This window comes from Saccopteryx leptura, chromosome 4 (assembly GCF_036850995.1).
Source record: "Saccopteryx leptura isolate mSacLep1 chromosome 4, mSacLep1_pri_phased_curated, whole genome shotgun sequence".
In the NCBI taxonomy this organism is placed as follows: Eukaryota; Metazoa; Chordata; class Mammalia; order Chiroptera; family Emballonuridae; genus Saccopteryx; species Saccopteryx leptura.
The window spans coordinates 132292450-132304392 of record NC_089506.1 but is presented as its reverse complement, the minus strand read 5'-3'; the positions used below and the strand labels follow the sequence as shown (position 1 = coordinate 132304392).

Below are 11943 nucleotides of genomic sequence, written 5' to 3'. Positions count from 1 at the left end.
TCTCAGCATGAGCTCCTCCTAGAACATAATCACTCCTCTCCTGGAACAACGTGATCTCTCTTCCTTTTAAAACCTTTTAACACAAAAGCCTTCCCCCAACACACATTAATATAATTACGCCCATCCCAAGCAAGAAGGACAACTAATATTATCACCTGGGCTACAGGCTTCCACGTAGGCTGTGCCTTTAGCAAAGTGAGCATACTATCAATATATTTTATCAGCCCAACAATGGGCCACTGTTGATGCTCTGCTATGAACTAAGGCACATGATTACAATCTGAGGTACAAAATAATAACAAAAAAAAATTACAAAATGAAAAATATATCAACTAGTATGCTTCACAAAGACAAAAGGCTGAGACCTTCTCTGTCACTTTAGCCCTTCATCAGCCACTTCCCCAGACCTTTACAAACTGCCCCGCCCCCAGCAGCCGACGGGAAGTGCGCATGTGCGATGTGGGGCCCTTCCAGCTTCCCGTCACTTCCCTTTCTGCCTCGGCCCCGCCCACCACGGCGCCGTCGTTTCCGGTTCAGGTTAGGCACCGTTTGCGCGCTTTTGGCCCTTTTTATTCTGGCTCTCCTACTTCTCTAGCTCTCCTGGGGCTTTACCGGTCCCTGGGGAAGGTATTTACCAGTAAAGCTTTCTCGTTTTAGAGCCCGGTGGACTGGGTGGGTTCCGCTGCGCTCCCCTTGGTCGGTGCCCGCAGTTCCTCTCAGACACGGGCTGGGAGCGTTGGGCGTCATGGCCGGGGGCCGCCGCCGGGCGGGTGCGAGGCCGCTGTTCTCTGCTCGCGCGCCCGCGTGGCTTCCGGGGCCGCCGGCGTCCACCTCAGTCTGAGCGCCTCGCCTTCGCGCCCACGGCCACCTCCCGTGGACCCCATGGCCTCCGAGGCGCCTTCTCCGTCGCTTTCCCCGTCACCGCCCGTCTCCCCAGAGCCCGAGCTGGCCCAGCTGAGGCGGAAGGTGGAAAAGCTGGAGCGCGAGCTGCGGAGCTGCAGGCGGCAGGTGCGGGAGGTCGAGAAGCTGCTGCATCAGACCGAGCGGCTGTACCGGAGCGCCGAGAGCAACAACCAGGAGCTCCGCACGCAGGTGCGCCCCGCCCCCAACCCGAGACGGGGCCTCCGGGGCCGCTCAGTCCGAGGGGGCCTCCTGGGCGGGCTCACACTCCTTAAGAGAAACGGAAGTTCAGTGCGATTACGATCACAAGTGTGTTTGGAGCCTAAGAGTTCGGGTTACTCGATTTAGATAAGTGCGTGAGCAGAAGTTAGGCTGATGTGAACTGAACTTCTGTCCTTTCAGATTGTCTTCATTTTCACTTGTCGATACTGCCCATTGGCAATAGGCACATTTGTAATAGTTTATTTTAGATCACTTTTGGGTTTGTTAAGGCGCTAGACTTGAATCAGAATCCCATCTGTCACTAAATGTATGAACCGATACAGACCTCGGTTCCCCATGAAATGAGAGTGGTAGTACCACACAGGTGAAGGTTAAATCAGATTAAACGTGAACAGATTATGTACAAACTGTTGGACACTGTGTAAGTTTGTCATTTGGGGCATTCTGTCATTTTGTGTTTTCTAGTGGACGGGAAGATAAACTTTCTTTGTTAGAGACTAAGTGGCTAACTTCCATTTTTATAAAATATAGTAAGGACAAATATTTAAACTCACACTTAAAAGGAAAACATCTAATCAGGAGCGTAATACCTTTCCCAACCTCATTTGTTTGGCAGTGGCACTATTCTGAGAAGTTATTTTCACATAATTATTCATTTCAATTACTCTGTTGTCTAGTTCTTTGTAACATACTGGTACTTTTCCTGAAACTACATATGTAGTTTGAACCCTAAAACGTCATCAAACTTTGTTATGCTTTATTCTCAAATGATCTGTGAAAATAACTGCAATGATTTGGTGTGCCCATTGCATAGAGTTATTGATGTTACAGAGAAAGTTTAAATTTATTTACTCAACAGCTAGTTCTTGAACACCTGCAATGTATAAGGACTGTGCTAGGAAACTACAAATATTAAATATTTTGAGGGAAAAGGAGCAAATTATGACGCCTTTAAAAAACCCTTTTATACTGTACTTCCCAGTTCAAGTTCTGATTGCTATAGAGATCCTAAAAGAAAACATTTTTTCTAATCTTTGGAAAACTGAAATGCATAGAAAGGCCTGACTGTACTAGTGATAGTAATAACTCCTTACTCTTCCTAGTGAGCCTCCCCTGGTGGTGGTGCTGGTTGGTTGTTAACTGTCACCTCTGATTACTAAGTATTTTCTCTAGAGCAGTAAAAGGTGGGTTGAGAATTGAGGGTGAGCTGTTAGAAAACTATAGTATGTACAGACTTAGGAGGCACACACAAAAAAAAACTTGTGAAAATTACTTTGTCTCTTCAGATTTCTCATATGTAAAATGAGTATTAGAGGAACTAATTTGTAAGGTGCTTGTCAGAATTAATAAAGATGTTATCCAAAGTACCAAATATAGTATATATAGTGCCTAGCATGTACAAAATTACCTAGTTCACCATAATAGTGGTAGTGGCAGATCCAAGACTAGCGCAAAACAATCTGTAGTCAGGGGAAACATTGAAGGAGGCACTGTTCTCAGGTGTAGACCCTGTACTTGCAGGAAGCTGATACTGAGTCCTCCTTCCTTTGTTCTCTAGGTACCTTGCTTGCTTCACCCTAGTTCTAGTCCTGGTTGTACCAGCAGACCTGATAATTTATGAAGTGCCTAGATCTGTATATAATCAGTTTTATCATTTTCCTTCTATTAAGCTTTATGTACCATTAAAGAAGTATTTAGAAGCTTGGTTTTTAGTTTCATGTTTGTAATAGACATCTCATTCTTAGATCTTATCTGAAGAGTATTGTGGAGCCAGCTCCTCATCTGCTTAGGGGTGTTTCTGCACTCTTGTTCTCTCTGGCTTTGGTAGTCAGTGAGGCACAGGGAGAACAGATGCCTCTTTGAGGCAGTCACTTCTGTTTTCTTCTGCTGTAGATTTTTTTTGGTCATAAGACTATTTAAAGAAGAAAAACATTAAAGTATTTTTTTAAGATTTTATTTATTGATTTTAGAGCGAGGAGAGGGGAGAGAGGAGGAGTGGGAAGCATCACGTTATGGTTGCTTCTCATACGTCCCTTGACCGGGCAAGCCTGGGGATTTGAGCTGGCAACTCCAGCATCCCAGGTCATCACTTTATCCACTGCAGCCACCACAGGTCAGGCATACATTAAAGTATTTTTAATCTGATCTTTAAAGGGGATACTTTGAGGTTTAACAAGAGAGTATAAGAGTTAAAAACATCTGCAAATGTAAAAGATGAAAAAGTCAGTGATAGTATTTTTCGTTTTTCTGTTGGTACTTATCTAAAACTTTTACTAAGAAAAAATAATCACAATAATTTCAGGAGAAGGACATGTATATTATTAGATGGGTATATGATTTATATTTTCCTAAAGCCTTGTCTTCTTTTAGGTAGAAGAACTTAGTAAAATACTCTATTGTGGAAGAAGTGAAGATAATAAGTCTGATGTAGAAGTACAAACAGAGAACCACCCTCCTTGGTCAAGCTCAGGTATTCAGTTGATAGTTGATATCCTAACACTATCACATTCAAAACATGCTAACCTGAAGTTTTCTTTAAATTTAAAATAGACAATCTATTTGCTCTTCTGAAGCAAAAGTAAACCTATATTATTATTCCTATGAATACATAGTATTGCTGTGATGTTTTCAGTGGCTGCTCTTCCATGTGACCAGGGACATGTTTTCTTTTTGATGTATTCCACTTAGCATTGTTTTCAGTGCCAGCCTCTTAGGCCTTTGGGCGAATGGTGAGCCCACAGCATGACCTCATCAGTGACATTATGTTATGAGGCAAAATATCTGAGCCAACTGAGTTTTAATAAATAGGGATCACAAGCAGTGATTTTTCCTATTGTTTTGCCTTGTTTTATTCCATATATAATTTAGCAAAATGCTAAACACAGCAATAACATTAATATTACATGTCTGTATGATAATTTTTTTTTTTTTTGTATTTTTCCAAAGTTAGAAGTGGGGAGCCAGTCAGACAGACTCCCACGTGCGCCTGACTGGGATCCACCCGGCATGCCCACCAGGGGGCGATGCTCCATAGCAGTTGGAGCCATTCTAGCACTTGAGCCGGAGGCCATGAAGCGGTTCTCAGCGCCTGGGCCAACTTTGCTCCAGTGGAGCCTTGGCTGTGGGAGGGGAAGAGAGAGACAGAGATGAAGGAGAGGGGGAGGGGTGGAGAAGCAGATGGGTTCTTCTCCTGTGTGCCCTGACCAGGAATTGAACCCGGGACTTCCACACGCTGGGCCAATGCTCTACCACTGAGCCAACCAGCTAGGGTCAGTAATATATTTTTTTTAAAGTCAGAATCTTGAGAGTAATTTGACAGAGAAATCAACCTTTGACATACTGTCTTTATTTCATTGTTATTTAATAAGCAATAATATTAAAGTATGTGGTTAAAGATTGTTTAGAGTTGCTATTCTTTTTTGTGTGTGTGACAGAGAGAGGGACAGATAGGGACAGACAGGAAGGGAGAGAGATGATAAGCATCAATTCTTTGTTGCGGCACCTTAGTTCTTCATCGATTGCTCTCTCATATGTGCCTTGACTGGGGTGAAGGGGCTACAGCAGAGCAAGTGACCCCTTGCTCATGCCAGCAACCTTGGGCTCAAGCCAGCAACCATGGGGTCCTGTCTATGATCCCACACTCAGGCTGGTGAGCCTGCACTCAAGCCAGCGACCTCAGGGTTGTGTTTTCTTTTTCTCATTGAAAGTGTTTTACTTCTGTTAGAAGTGAGCAAGGTCACTACAATATTGACCTTTTTTCTAGAATAGTGTAAATAACAGTGTATACACAAATTTGGTAAGTCATTTTTTGATGCAACAGAAAAATAAATAAAAATTAAACACTTTAACCTAGGGGTCCCCAAACTTTTTACACAGGGGGCCAGTTCACTGTCCCTCAGACCATTGGAGGGCCAGACTATAAAAAAAACTAAGAACAAATCCCTATGCACACTGCACATCTTATTTTAAAGTAAAAAAACAAAACGGGAACAAATACAATATTTAAAATAAAGAACAAGTAAATTTAAATCAACAAACTGACCAGTATTTCAGTGGGAACTATGCTCCTCCAATGAAAGAGGTGCCCCTTCCAGGAGTGCAGCCAAGGGTGGATAAATGGCCTCAGGGGGCCGCATGCAGCCCGCAGGCCATAGTTTGGGGACCCCTGCTTTAACCTAACATTTGGTATTGACAGATCAGTAGTATCAACTTCACATATTAAGGACAGCACACTTTTTTGTAAAAAAAATCCTCAATGTCATGATATTTGGGCTAAAAAATATTTAGAATATTAAATGTTTGCTTTTTGCTTAACGAAATACAGTACAATCACCATCAAGTAGCTATCATAATGCATTTTCAGCTTTTGAACCTGGTCCTCTGCGTCCCAGTCCAACGCTCAATCTACTGTGCCACCACCTGGTCAGGCTAGAGTTGCTATTCTTTTTGACACAATACAACTTATATATCTCTTTTTTTAGTCTTGCTATGGAAAATCCAAATCTGCTTAACATTTTTGTTTTTTTAGCTTGACAGTCAAGATACTTAAAGTGATATTAGAATCAAAGATAGAAGCATCTGCAGATTTATCTGCATTATCAATTTTAATCCTTTAAGATGTGTACAATTAAAAAATATGGTTTATTTGCAGTGTGTGCCATTTGTGTTCAGTGCCAATGTTTTAGAATTAAGTCCTTTTTATATACACCATTCTAATATGTATCACAATTTTTTTTGCTATAGATTATTATTATGAGACATACTATAAGGATATTAGTCTTCCAAATAAAAAGACAGAACTATCAGTTCAGCAAGATCAGGATATAGAAGCTTCTGCTTATAACTCTAAAGACCAGTCACAAATAGAAAATGATGCTTATGCAGGTACTGATGTAACGGAAAACGTTGAATGTGGACAACAGGAGAATTTTGCCTCAAATTCACAGGTAATAAAATGCTTAACTGTTGATACCAAGAATTTATCCTTCATTATTATGCAAATTTGCTTCTTTGGTCAAAACAAACTCAAGGGTTGTAAATATTCTGTGTATAATTATGCAGAATATACTTTTAGAGAAACAATAATTAGAATGCCTGGTTTATATATGTTTCCTACTTTATGTTCGAAAAACTTGTGATATACATAAACTAAAACAAAAAATATTTGTTAATATAATTTGACTCAATCAAAAATTTTTGTGTAATCACCATAATAACCTGTTCATAGCAAAATTTTTTTCTTTTTAAAGATTTTATTAGTTTTACAGAGAGAGGAGAGACATGGGAAGAGGAACAAAAAGTATCAACTCATAGTTGCTTCACTTTAGTTGTTCATTGATTACTTGTATGTGCCTTGACTGGGTAAGCCCAGGGTTTTAAACAGGCAACCTCAGCGTTCCAGGTTGAGGCTGTATCCACTGTGCCACCACAAGCCAGGCCAAAATCTTTTTAAAGCTTCCTTTATGTCTTATATTCTGCCGCTGTTCAAATTTCTCTGAATGTTATATAAAATTTTTCTATAGTGTGTTTGAATCAGGATCCCAGTAAGGTTTATACCAGTGCAACTGCTGAAGCTGTAATAAGTCTCACATAATCCATAGCTTTGTCCTCCATCTCTCTTCTGAACTTTTCTTTCCTTTGAACCTGTGATTATGGAAGAATCTAGATCCTTTGTCTTAAAGAATACTTCAGGCTCTGGCTGGTTGGCTCAGTGGATAGGACATTGGCCCAGCATATGGATGTCCTGGGTTTAATTCCTGGTCGGAGCACACAAGAGAAGCAACCATCTGCTTCTCTTCCCTTCTCCCTCCCCCTTCTCTCCCTTTTCCCTTCCTGAAGCCAGTACCTTGATTGATTTGAGCATTGGCCCTGGGCATTGAGGGTAGCTTGACTGGTCCAGTCATCAGCCTCAGGTACTAAAAATAGTTCGGTTGACTCTAGCATTGGCCCTGGGTGGATCCCACTTGGCATATGCAGGAGAGTCTGTCTCACTACACTATTACTCCTAAGAAAAAAGCAAAATTCAGAGTACATATTTGTTATTTTGTGGATTACTTCCCTGTGGTATCAGGAATTTATTTTTGAGTAATGCTTACTCACTCTCTTTTAGTGTCTTCACAACAGGTCAAAATTAAATTAACTGATATACTAGTAATGTGTGTGTTTTGTTTTTTTTGTATTTTTCTGAAGTGAGAAGCAGAGAGTTAAAGAGACTCCTGCATGTGCCTGACCGGGATCCACCCAGCATGTCTACCGGGGAGCAATGCTCTGCCCAGCTCATCTGGACCGTTGCTCCCTTGCAACCAGAGCCATTTTAGTGCCTGAGGCGGAGGCCATGGAGTCATTCTTCAGTGCCTGGGCCAACTTTGCTCTAATGGAGCCTTGGCTGGGGGAGGGGAAGAGAGAGACAGAGAAGAAGGAGAGGGGGAGGGGTGAAGAAGCAGATGGGTGCTTCTCCTGTGTGCCCTGGCTGGATATTGAATCTGGGACATCTATACGTGGGCTGAAGCTCTACCGCTGAGCCAAGTAAATATTTTTTAAAGTGGATCAAATTGTAATTGATAGCCATCCTTTTTATTGTAGAAATTGGTCTTATTAAAATAGCTTTTAGTGTATTTATTATTTCAAATTTTGCTAACTTTTAAGTTGATATAAGGACATTTTTGTCTTGACATGAATATATCTTACCTAGGAGCCAGAATCCGCGTTAGCAACAGAAGATACATCCTTAGAAGGTTCATCATTAGCTGAAAGTTTGAGAGCTGCAGCAGAAGCTGCTGTATCACAGACTGGATTTAGTTATGATGAGAATACTGGACTTTATTTTGACCACAGCACTGGTTTCTATTATGATTCTGTAAGTGTCTCAGATCTTTTAATGCTGCAATTGTATACTTAGATGCTTGATACGAAATATTAAACCCCAAGCTGGACTAAGAAAAGCAAGAAGCTGCATTTAAAAAGTATGCTTGATTCAAAGGTATTTGACAAGAGAAAAGAATTATAAAATAGCTTCTGATGCTATACTTCTAGGTTTATAATTAAATAAATTGTGATTATTATAAATTAATATTTTAGAGAAGTCTGATAACCTTTCATGTATAAAGGAATATACAGAAATGTTGGAGCATTTATAAATAAGAGCAGACAAATTAACTACATTGTTGAAAAATTTTAAGAACCTAAACTAAAATTTTTAAATAGAATTTATAAGGAAGTGACATTGTTAATTCTAGGCTTGGGGTGAGATTTTTTTTGTTTATTTCAAATAATAATACTTAGGAACTATTTGAGGCCACAAAGGGAGTCTTTCTTTATTTTTCCAAGGGTGTGTTTATTTTTAGTGTTCTATATTCTGTGGCTTTTAAGCATTTTAATTTTTAAAGATCAACCTGTTAACAGAGCTAGAAAGTTAGTGTGGAATCAGAATATAATGGACCACTAACTAGGACAGAACCAGAAAATTAAGTTCTTGATTTATAATACAGTCTGATGGCTGTTGAAGTCTGGTACTTAATTGGATTTTTAATCAGGATTTGATGATGATGATGATGGAACTTACGTACCCATGTACTTCAACCTTGATGGTCTAGGCATGTGATCTGATCCTCAGGAATTACAGAATATAGTGCCCCAAAGTAGACCAGATGTTCACCATTCCAGTTACTGGAAGATTGTTTACTAATCTAGGGAGCATAATGATAATGCTGAATGTCTTAGTTAGATAGGGATGTCATTGGCTTGTCAGTTTGCATTTGGTCTATGTACTTTTTAAATCCTTTGTAAAGAGATGGTTTTCTTTCACAAGAATATGCTAATTGACAATGCTAGTTAATACCCAGAAAATTAATGTTTCAACTCTTATTGCTAAAGAGAGTAGCTATTACTTATTTGGTTTCTAGGAAAATGCAATTTCTAAGTAGTATATAACATTAGTCTTTGTCATTCTTCTTCCTTCCTTTCTCTTTCCTTCAGACATCTAGTTTGTAAATGGTTAGTTGCATCTGCAGGTTATATGTCTCAGTAAATTAGGGACTTCATTGTTTCTCCATTTTTATTGTGCTAGTTTTCATTTAATTTCAATTAAAAATTTCAAAATATTTTTGAAAATGTCAATATTTTGGACTGAAAGACAACCGATTAGAACATTTGAGTTATAAACATTCTATTATTACTAGAAATAAAGGTTAGAATGCGTCCATTTGGCTTTTTAGTTAAGAAAAGTATAGAAATAAAAATATTTATGTAAGAGATTTGCAAAATGGATTAAAGACAATAAATTGCTATAGTATCAACAGTTAGAAAAATAAATTATGCTTTTTCAGGAAGTTTTAGTTTAATCACAGTACATCATAAGACGTTTCCAGGTTTGACCTGCATAGATTTATGATAAAAGGAAAATACAGACTTTCAACTGAATCTTGGTATCTTAAGAGATGATTACATAATATTATCTTCCTAGTTTTCATACATAATTTGCCAAAATTCATTTTTGTGTGGCTCCTTTACTTGAAAGTGTTTAGTTACTGTAGAATTAATTAAGGTGATTAAATTATTAAGAATTAAGTTGATTTTTATTGATTTCTTTGTATAGAATGTTATGTTTTAGGATTTAAGAACCTTTTCCAGATTTCTTTTAGGCCTTTTTTATTTTTTATTTTTATTTTTCCAAGGTGAGAAGCGGAGGGAGGGAGGCAGACAGCTCCCGCATGTGCCTGACTGGGATCCATCCGGCATGCTCACTGGGGGCAGTGCTTAGCCCATCTGGGGTGTTGCTCTACTGCAACCAGAGCCAGGCGGAGGCCATGGAGCCATCCTCAGCGCCAGGCCAACTTTGCTCCCATGGAGCCTTGGCTGCCAGAGGGGAAGAGAGAGAGAGAGAGAAAGTAGAGGGGGAGGGGTGGAGAAGCAGATGGTGTGTGCCCTGGCGGGGAATCAAACCCAGGACTTCCACATGCTGAGCCAACGCTCTACCACCGAGCCAACTGGCCAGGGCTTTTTTTAGGACTTATAATCATGAACATTAAAAGGCAAATCTTTGTTTTATGACATTGAGAGAAGGGTTGGGGGTTTATATTACCAAACCATTATTGTGTAATCTTAAGGATAGTGAGTCTGGAATTGCTCTTGTGCTCAGCTTTTCTGATGCATACCTTAGTTTTCATAATTTCTAAAAGGATTCTTATTATAATTTTTTGTTGCTGGCTCTGTAACTTATGAAATGGTCAAATGTTGGCAATTTCATGACTTAATATTTGAATGTACTCATTCACCATAAGAAAATTAGAGCAGATATTGAATGGTAAAGTATTTTGAAAAATTACAAGGATTTTTTATTCTGGTATTTTTATTTATTCAGAAAATACTATAGTTCTTCAACATTTATTATACTTGAATGTTTGACATTCTGTTTATTTGTACTTTATCTTACATAAATAGTACTTATTTTCTTGATTTTAAAAGGAAAATCAACTTTATTATGATCCTTCCACTGGAATTTATTACTATTGTGATGTGGAAAGTGGTCGGTATCAGTTTCATTCTCGAATAGATTTGCAACCTTATCAGACTTCTGGCACAAAACAAAATAAAGATAAAAAGTGGAAGAAGAAAAGAAAGGATCCAGATTTTTCTACAACAAATGAGGAAAAGGTATTTCCTTTCTAATTTTCAAAATTTACATAATGGTTATATAATTAAAGCAAAATTTTTGGTGAAACTGAAAATCATTCAGTAACTCTGTATTTCAGACATATCCATTAAGATAACAAGGTATCAGAATCTGTTAACCAAGGAGCTATCACATGGGTCTGTTTCACAAAATCTGTCACCAGAAATAGAAGGAAATTTTTAAAAGTTTGAAGGAGGGTGATTTAGAGCAGACCTTGTGTTACATGATTTGGAAGAACTTTCAGACCCTTAGTTGATAAGTTGATGTCAGTGCACAATTCACAATAAAACAAAAACATAATTTGTAAGTAGATGTACATAAAAGTTCAACTTTCTTATGTTGAGCAATTTTTTACCTGTTATTAACATTTGCTAACGTTTAAAAATTCCATTTCTGGCAAATAAGAGTAGGTACATATTTATTAGGAGTGTATCTTTTTGGAAAATATGTAGATTGGCTGTATCAACTGTAAAAATGTTGATACTTTTTGATTAGAAAATCTTGTTTGTGGCAATTAATTATTATTTTTTAAATCCAAAGAGAGGAAAATGCCTTTGTATAATTATATAGCAATATTTATAAGAACAGAAAAAAATTAGAAGTTCAAATGGACCACAAGATATTGGTTAAGAAAATGATAGTACATTTAATTGAAAAAGCGTACCTTAAAATGGTAGTTATAATAAAGAGTGAGGGGAATTTTAAAAACAGTTATGATACTATGTTAAATTGAAAGTAAAGAAAATATTTAAAAAGTTAATGCTCTTATTTCTGCTCTCTCTACAGATAAGATTGATGGTTTGTAGGTAGGAAAGGAAGCCTGTTATATTGGCGTTTTGTGAATTGTGGCAACTATTTGATACTTTACTCTTGAAATTTTATCTCATCTTTTTTCTTTCTTAACTAAAGAAAAATATTTTTACATGCATAATACTAAAGTTCAAATATGAAATTGGGATTCTGTTGAATTTATTTTCTGTTCTCTATCTGATTTATTTGTTTCTCTACTTTTTTCACTGCCAATACCTAGGAATAGAAGAGTATGTGACTAAAATACTAAAAATGATTTTTTTCTTTGCTTTCAAGAACTGTGTTTTTATGACTCCCACCTGTTACTAGTGGTTGAACTGTTGGAGAGGATAGGTTGTAAA

At 38.1% G+C, this 11943-nt stretch overlaps 1 protein-coding gene across 3 annotated transcripts in view; it reads left to right on the top strand.

The window, feature by feature from the left end:
• Nucleotides 1-517: 517 nt before the first annotated feature.
• Nucleotides 518-11943, top strand: part of AGGF1 (angiogenic factor with G-patch and FHA domains 1) — a 38567-nt gene continuing 27141 nt past the window's right edge. The window contains exons 1-5 of one of the 3 annotated variants that reach the window (XM_066381720.1): nt 518-1092; nt 3493-3592; nt 6007-6068; nt 7814-7978; nt 10585-10773. In XM_066381720.1, the coding sequence (XP_066237817.1) occupies nt 883-1092; nt 3493-3592; nt 6007-6068; nt 7814-7978; nt 10585-10773 (726 nt within the window). In that variant the 5' untranslated portion in view covers nt 518-882. Of the gene's footprint in view, nt 1093-3492; nt 3593-5865; nt 6069-7813; nt 7979-10584; nt 10774-11943 lie in introns of all 3 variants that reach the window. The other 2 variants (XM_066381719.1, XM_066381718.1) reach the window with 2 other exon arrangements.